Below are 8,951 nucleotides of genomic sequence, written 5' to 3' on the forward strand. Positions count from 1 at the left end.
TTTTTTAAAAAAATTTATTTAAAAAAAAAAAAAAAAAAAAAAAAGCGAAAATGCAGCAAAAGGTCCACGAGAGGCAGCGAAAGTCGGCAAAACAACAGCGAGTCACATAGAGCAACATATACAGTACTACGTGTATATTTCATGTTTAGCGTATTTTGTTATTCATACACTAACCTAACCGAAGGGAGGGAAGTCTGGGCTTCCCTCCTAAAGCTGCTGCCCCCGCGACCCGACCCCGGATAAGCGGTGGAAAATGGATGGATGGATATATGGCTGATGTATTAATAGAGTCCTTCCTTTGCTTTTCTACATTTGTACGCATTTAAATGACAATACATACAATGTGTTACATAGAAGCTCCTCAACATTTAAGCATCCTCAAAAGTATTAATTGTCATAATTATAATCATGAGAAAAATGATAATGGGCAACATGGTGTTGGCACATCTCTCTCACAGTTCTGAGGTCTGGGGTTTGAATCTCGGCTCCAGCCTTCCTGTGTGCCATGTCTCCCTGTGATTGCGTGCGTTACGCCTACTTCCTCTCCCATTCCAACAACACACATGATAGGTTCACTGTTAAGGTCAGAAATTATCATGGTGATTTAAGTGAGAAGCATACAGAACATGTTTTTGAGGCTTTTGGTATTTTGTGGAAATGGGCAGTACTCTTGGACTTGAACTGAAGTCGTTTTGTGAAAGCAAATTTAAGATGACACTGTCTTTCAAAGCTGTTCTTGGAATCAATAATGCTGCAGGGAGCGTTATTGACTTCTCAAAATAACACAAGCTTTTTGATGTTATGGCTAACAGGAAAAACCTAACCGTGAAATTGACATGCAAAATGACCTGCATTACGGTGAACGGTGCACAGCACTGTAATGTCATCAGGCAATTGGCCTTTCCCAATATGGAAATGTCAATGTCCTGCTAAAGTATACAGCGCTCTCTCTCTCTCTCTCTCTGTCTGCCTGTCACAATCACACACTTTTGATTCAGCCTAAGCCTACTCGTGTGTTCTCAATTTAGCACTTGATGTGCCTAAATAGCCTCAGCCCCAATCTGCTGTGTGTCAGGTTTGCCACACAGCCCACACTAACACACTGCACTTGCGTGTCATGACCTGTGGTCGATGACTTGCGGGTGTGTACAGACGTGCACACACAAGCATGAGTCAGCACTCCTCGGCCGCAAGAACGTCACGTTCTGTCTTATCGCGCATCAAAGCAAAAGTGTGAGAGGATGTTCTGTCAGCGTGGCTTCATCGAGTGCCAGGTGGCAGAGCAAAATATGGCAAATTAACCACATGAGCTGTCAATGTCCAATTCCTGTCATGCCGTAGGCCTACTAGGATTCCGTATTGTAAAACCAGCCTTGTCTTATCAGAATTTAGCAATTCGGCCGTAGCTCTGATACGCGTTCATTCTCAAGTGTGAACTATGAAAGAGCAATGAGCACAGTGCACTGCGCGGTGTGCTTTCAAATCACATTTCCCAATGTGTTATCCTGACTGCTTAGTAATACTGTAATCCGAGTCAGGGAGTAACCAGCTCCAAAGTCACTGACCTTCATACAAGATCAAGCCAAAATGTAAACCAGATAATCTGAATTTGCTTACGCTACAGTTCAAATCTAATTTGATTGATCTCATTTCATTCATTTGATCCGGCAATTTTGTCAACCGAAACAACAGGCGCGAGCTGTGGACTTGAAATGCCCTTTTAGAAAGGGACACCTTTTGGATTCCAGGGAAAAAAAACTATGAAGCACGCTGTTAATGCGATGTCATACTTGTCTCACGGTCTAACTTGGGCAGTTCTGCAGAAGTCTGTGTGTCTGTTCTATTTTGGTGGTGTCGGGTCTCCGCGGAATACTATACTTGTCATCTTGTCCTGGAAAAGTACAATGTGAGAAATAACCCTTGCGAAAGCACGACGAGGAGGCGTTGCCACATACTTACAGCGGAAGTCATTGCTTAACCCCCCAAGAGGCATGCATTCACACACGCCCTTTACACTGTTGTTGCTATGTGACTGCTGAACCTTTATAGAAATCAGCCTGCTTTTTTTTGATCATTAGGGTAATCGTCTACCTCTTTGAAACGGCGAGCTGCTTCTTGGTTACTGAACATAACAGGCCTTGGGCTACTCATGTGGTCCGTGGGGGCTATCCGGTGGCCACGGGCACCACGTTGGTGACCCCTGGTTTGTACCGTATTTATGTTTACTTAAGTACGGTGTTGACAAGCACCACACAAACTGTTGCGTGCCATTGTGGGTGCGTGTGTTTGCGTCAGGGTGTTGTGAGAGAGCAGCAGTGTGCTCACACACTTCCTCACCAACGCGTGACCTCGCAGACTCTTTGACGGTCAGGATGACGTCGCTCAGCTTCCTAATCGGTCTCCCGCCCCCACCGAAGGCTTATAGGCTGCAGTAAGTGCAGCCGAGTGAGAGATCTGCTTACACTCACCTCACGGACGTCACATCGCTCTCCGCGCTTTCATCTTCACCTCCCAACAGAGCGGCGAACAGAAAAATCTTGAGCACACGGTGGACATAGACGAGGACAGAGATGGAGACAATGAGTAAGACGCGAGTCATTGCTGTTGTTGTGTTTAAGCTGTGTTTAAACCTTTCATGCACCCTGTAACCTGATAACACGAAGAGTTGTCCACTGTAGTAACCGCTGCCCCTGAAAGGGGTTAATGTGATTCCATCCCCATGTTTAAGGGAGCAATATGGGAGGTTTTTAAATGAGTGGCATCTGCTGTTTGCACGTCACTATTAGAACATATGGGGCGGGCTGCGTGTGTTCAACTTGTACTCCAAGATGTGGCAGTAATGTGCAAAGTCTCACTATTGGTACTTTGATCGCATGTGCGTGCCAAAGTTTGCACATTTCAATAAGATCCCATTAAAAATACATTCATACCCATGTTTGCAAAATGAATTTCTCTCTCTTATATTCTTAAATCTAATACGGTCAAGCATGATGGGGTCATTCTTCCTTTTTGAACACAGAATTTGAATTGAATCTCAGTATGTAAAATACCTCACTGAGATGGTACGAACTGATTCCGGTGTTGCATGTTTGCTGGGTTATTGACAAAATCATGTTTTGGCAGGTCAAGTGCAAATCAATGTGACCCACGTTGGTTTAGTTGAATTAGTTGAACTTTGTTAACAGAGAAATGCAGTATTATTGTACCTTATTCCCAACATGTTACAGTAGAGGGTCAGTGTTTTTCCACGAAGTGTTTTTGTGTCACAGGCCAGTTGCAGTGTCAAAGTTTAATCCGCTAGTTAATTGATAGCATATGCTTCGGTGCGCTCACTCACACACACACACACACACACACACACACACACACACACACACACACACACACTCACGCACATTTCTAACTGTTAAAAGGGAAACTCAATGTGTAGAGAGTTTTATCAACCCAACCGCTGCACAGCAGCTAACTTGTGAGTCACGACAAAAGGTGCTCCTGAGCACACGGACTGAGTGGAATCTGTTCCACTCAACTTTATTCAAACCACCATACCCCTCTTTCCAATACTTTGGGACTGAATAAATGTCACCTTTTCCATGAAAAAGCAAATAACGGAGCTTCTCTCAGGGTTGTCAAATAACAGATCAGAAAACATGTCAGCAGGAACAATAGTGAATCAATTCATGTTGTCGACTGCTTGTCCTCTTAAAAGTTGAGGTTGAGCTGGGTGAGTAGAATGGTTGGGTACACTCTGGACTGATTATCAGCCAATCACCAACTTCATACTCTTAATTCATATCGATGGGCAACTTACAGTCTTTCCATCTATAGATTTTTTTTTTTTTCTTTTCTGGATGACGTGTTCTTGTGTCGAGCATGTGCAGCTAAGTAACGTTTCACCGCGCTGGTGGTGTTCTACCCAGGTTACCCAATGGGTGGCGGGGCCACCAGGCTGTACAACGCCTTGGCTCACACCCTCAGCAGCAGTGGTGGCAGCAGCAATCGTGTCCCTCTCCCTCTGACGCATTTGGACCCTTACCAGCCAGCGGACACAAACCCCGATCCTGATTTCTGCCAGGTGACCGACCGCCTGTCTTCCGACCATGGAAAACACTGAAATGACACAGATTTAATATGCAGAGACTTTGAACAGGAAATGGCAGCATCTGTTTGGTTTGACTTCCAGGAGCAAAAGGGGTCCCCATCGTGTCCCCTTGATCCAGCCCAGGTTCTGAGACAATGTGAGGTGGCCCTCGGTGATGAACCGCCACGCTTCCACAGGACTTTCATTCGACACTCGAATGGCAATGCCGGCGCCATCCGGGTGATGCAGTGGAACATTCTGGCCCAAGGTAAGAAGAGACTGCTGTCGGACGCCATGTTGACACAAATTCTCTGGCTGCACGTTTGTACTTCAGATGTAAAACCCATTTGGGTGGGCATAGACAATTCATTCGAATGTAACGAGTACCGCTCAGAATTATGGAATGGGATGGAAGAGCTTGCTGCTGATGCCGCATCGATTGTTTTTATTTTCATTTTCTAAGATCGGCAGCTTCACAAAACAAAAGTGGTCTCAAAATATTACACACGCATATGTGGGAAGTATGACCCCGTTCCAACGGTAACAACCAGGAAGAGGATTCTAAAGTGCAAATCATTGATTTGTGTCCCTTTTTTTTCATGGTGAATGAAGCTGAAGAACTTCAGGGCCACGTTTGCTTTTTAAGACGCAGATGGGCCAGGCCATTAGTAGATGGGGGGGGAAACAAAAAGGAAAAAAAGAAAATGTTTATCTTAAATATGCAAATCGGTTGATTTAAATCAGTGGCTCTCAAACTTTTTTCACAAAGTACCACATAATAAAGGGGCTTCATAAGAAAAGGACATATTTTTTTTCACATTGTTGATACATTTATCAGTACCTAAGCATACTGGTAAGGGTTATAAAACAATACAGAGAACCATCGATATATCGTGCATTTCATGCACAGCGTAACTCATTGTGCTTGACTTACTGTAATTAAAAGGAAAACATTTAACAGCAGTTCTAGAGTTAAATATATTTAAAAGCAAAGTAAAGAAATTTTTTTAAACAGGTTACCGAAATGACTAAAAAAATGTGGACAGTGAAAGAATACGATTTTCAAAAACATTATTTTCAGAATACTCTGACAGATGGTAAACAGGTATTGGGAAAGGTGCACAGTTTTTAAGTAGGATTTAAAAGCATTTACACTTTATTTCTATGTTTTGAATCTTTATTCATTCATAATATTCGCGCTGGTAGTCACGGATAAGTTGTAATGATTATTAGCTTATCAGTTTGAACATGAAATATCTTGTAATGTATTGAATTAAATACAGGTTAAACATGATTTGCAAATCATCGTATTCTGTTTTTATTTATGTTTTACACAATGTCTCAACTTCATTGGAAATGGGTTTTGATATGATTTCAAATGGGTTTTTTTTTCAGTAGATAATTGAATAAAAAAAAATATATTTTGCTTCCCCAATTTTAGAGAAAATAAGCTTCACGAATGTAACTTGATAATGTTAATACTCAGTGGGCCATATTAAAGAACGTTGCGATCCGTAAGTGGCCCATGGTTTTTTTTTCAGTAGATAATTGAATAAAAAAGAAATATATTTTGCTTCCCCAATTTTAGAGAGAATAAGCTTCACGAATGTAACTTGATAATGTTAATGCTCAGTGGGCCGTATTAAAGAACGTTGCGATCCGTAAGTGGCCCATGGGCGATACTTTGGACACCCCCTGGGAATCACCGATGTACACTATTGACTTGCTGTAATTGTAGCTGGGCGGGTGTTATATGACTCATTGGTCATGCAGATCCAATGTTTTAATGAAGCGAGGCACAGGAACACGATATTACGCTCATACATTCGTCCATTTGCGGACTCTGGTAAATGCTAATAAACTAAAGAATTCAAACATTGTGAAAGCAGAAGCATGATGTGCGACAGTCTCGTCCTAAAGTTCTACGTCTCTCTCTTATCAGCCCTCGGCGAAGGACTTGACAGTTTTGTGCTGTGTCCTCCGGAGGCCCTCAGCTGGTCCCGAAGGAAGTACCTCATCTTAGACGAGATCCTCACCTACCGACCTCACATCCTGTGTCTGCAGGAAGTGGACCACTACTTTGACACCCTGCAGCCGGTTCTGGCCCGTCTGGGTTATAGCAGCAGGTTCTGCCCGAAGCCCTGGTCGCCGTGTCTGAATGTTGAGGGCAACAACGGCCCTGATGGCTGTGCACTCTTCTTTGATGAGTCGCACTTCGAGTTTTTGGATTGCGTCAGTTTACAGCTCTCTGCCATGATGATTCCAACCAATCAGGTGGTTACAACCTTCTTGATGTCACAATTAAGTGCCGCGAACTCCCCCCAAGCCCTTCAAGTTGTAATAATCTGTAATTGTTACCCCCTCGAAAGGTTTAGAATTGCCAAAAGATGCCACAAAATGGTGGCAAAGTACCATTTTTCCCTAAGTGAAACTCCTCAACTCACTTCAACACAGTTCCCGACACCAAAATGTTACAAAGAAAATTTGTGTAAAAATGAAACTCCTCAACTCCAACATAGGTCCTTGACACGCAGATGTCATGGCAGCAGAACACAGCGTTTGTCTCAGTGAAGCTCCTCAATTCACCTCAATATAATTAATTGGCTCCAAATGTCGCAGAATGGTGCCAAAAGTAATACTTTTATTACCAAAAAGAGCAACTAGGTACGTTTCTTAGCAAATAGTGGAGGATAGATTCGATTGCATGTGCAGTTGGACACACTGTCATGTTTTTAAGAGGATGTTCTGCATTTTTTACACAATTTAAAAAGGTTCCCAGGTGATGTAATAACATGTCTCATTAAATTAGCCTATTTTGAAGGGCTGGCCCTGCACATATAAGTCAGCGATCGTATCTACCGCCCTGTGTACTGTTGGCCCAAAGGCAAATCTGTTTTTTGTTCCCATGACGACCAAGGGCAGAGCCTTGGTGTTCTGACTGTTTTCCCCAACAACCCGTGAAGCATCTCTCACATGCCGTTCTGTGGTCTCAGGTTGCTTTGGTGATGATACTACGTTGCCGAAGCACAAGGAGGTGCGTGTGCGTAGCTGTGACCCACCTGAAGGCCCGCGCTGGCTGGGAGTGGCTCCGCAGTGCCCAAGGGTCGGACCTCCTGCGCCAAGTCCAAAATGTGGTCCAGAGACATTCCGCGTCAACATCGGCAGGCTCCAATTTGCACATCCCTCTGATTATCTGCGGCGATTTCAACGCAGTCCCAACTGAGGAGGTGTACTGTCGTTTTGTGGCTTCTCCTCTTGGCTTGGACTCGGCTTATAAGAAACTCAGCCAAGATTGTTTGACCGAGCCACAGTACACAACGTGGAAAATTCGCCCGACCGGGGAATGCTGCACTACTCTGGACTACATTTGGTACAGTCAGGACACGCTGAGGGTGGATGCAGTCTTGGACTTGCCGTCGGAGAAGGAGATTGGCCCTAACAGGCTTCCGTCCTTCAGCTATCCTTCAGATCACCTCTCTCTGGTTTGTGACTTCAGCTTTAAGGAGGACGGATGAGTGGGAAACATAAATTCTGAGAACGCACAATACATCATCACTGACATGTGAACCTGTGCAACAATAATGAAGGAAAGAAAGCAAATATTACAAATGAACTGAAACTTTTTCTACCTCCTGAATTTTGAGATTGTGCTTCGATTCTTGGATTATGTTCCAGATCTCTTCCTCCAAGTGTGGTCTGATGGACATACATGCACAATGCATCTGATGTTAAATCCTAACATTTTAACCGAAACTGTAACATGCTGATATCAAACTGACTGAAATAAACATCATTTTGTGATCTTTTCTATTTTTACCATTATTTACATCCCACCTCTTACTTTTGCTTCCCATCGTGTTGTGTAGACTTGCGGCAGGATATTGTTTTCATGTTAAAAGCTTCAAGGATCCCGAGTACTGTGTACTGCTACTTTAGAAAACAACTACATGTTTCAAGAGCATACAATTCACCAGTGGAACATTAAGACAAATAAATGCTAATCTTGACAAAAATTCCCAATTATGGCACCGCCTTAAAAGTCCAGCCATAAAAAGCCAGGATTGACCACTATTCACAGTGCCCCCAAGTGGTCATATAAATGTAATCATGCAGAATGATTCAAACTGATATCCGGGGGGTCTCACTGGTGGTGGAGTGGGTCAGCCAACTGCCATCACACAGTGGACCCAAGGTTTCATTGCCGCATATGGAATTACTCCCGTGTTTTGCGTTGAAAAATGCTGGTGTCCAATTTTGAGATCATCTACGTCAGGGGTGGCCAACCCGCGGCTCACGAGCCGCATGCGGCTCTTTGGCTGCTTCAATACGGCTCCCGGTCTTTCACACGACAATTGTCGAAAACGCCTTGGCGATGGCGCTGCCATTCAAACAACGGTGCTTAATACACTGAATCACCGCTCATGCGCAGACAACGGCGCTAAGTGCTAAGCTAGTCAGCGAATTACCTCTGTTTTTAAGAAATCGGTGCCCAATATGTCGATCGCAATCGACCATGAGCCAGCAGACTGGTCCCAAGTCACTGCGAGCGGTGGGAGGAGGAAATGGGGGAGAAAAAAAAAAAAAAAGATTTGTGTGTTTGTGTCTTTAGGTTTCATTTTTGTTGGGGCACTCCAGCTGTTGCTCGTCGTGGCGTGCATGCATATGTGCCCAGTGCATAGTTGTGTGTGTGTGTGTGTGTGTGTGTGTGTGTGTGTGTGTGTGTGTGTGTGTGTTCATATGCTTGCACGTGCTCGATCGTGGGAGGTTGGTTGCTCCTAAAGTCGATCTTTGGGCAAAAAAAGGTGTGTGTGTGTGTGTGTGTGTGTGTGTGTGTGTGTGTGTTTTTGCATTAACACAGAAACAAAATTGG

General features: G+C 43.9%; 1 protein-coding gene across 2 annotated transcripts in view; it reads left to right on the forward strand.

The window, feature by feature from the left end:
* The window catches only part of LOC109527505 (nocturnin-like), an 11,700-nt gene extending 3,813 nt beyond the window's left edge, over positions 1 to 7,887 (forward strand). The window contains exons 1-5 of one of the 2 annotated variants that reach the window (XM_019889492.1): positions 2,249 to 2,583; positions 3,921 to 4,075; positions 4,184 to 4,349; positions 6,024 to 6,355; positions 7,075 to 7,887. In XM_019889492.1, coding sequence (XP_019745051.1) covers positions 2,571 to 2,583; positions 3,921 to 4,075; positions 4,184 to 4,349; positions 6,024 to 6,355; positions 7,075 to 7,596 — 1,188 coding nt within the window. In that variant the 5' untranslated portion in view covers positions 2,249 to 2,570 and the 3' untranslated portion in view covers positions 7,597 to 7,887. Of the gene's footprint in view, positions 1 to 2,248; positions 2,584 to 3,920; positions 4,076 to 4,183; positions 4,350 to 6,023; positions 6,356 to 7,074 lie in introns of those variants that run through there. The other variant, XM_019889493.1, reaches the window with a different exon arrangement.
* The last annotated feature ends 1,064 nt before the right edge of the window (positions 7,888 to 8,951 follow it).

The sequence above is a fragment of the Hippocampus comes genome, unplaced genomic scaffold (genome assembly GCF_001891065.2).
Source record: "Hippocampus comes isolate QL1 unplaced genomic scaffold, H_comes_QL1_v1.1 scaffold86, whole genome shotgun sequence".
In the NCBI taxonomy this organism is placed as follows: domain Eukaryota; kingdom Metazoa; phylum Chordata; class Actinopteri; order Syngnathiformes; family Syngnathidae; genus Hippocampus; species Hippocampus comes.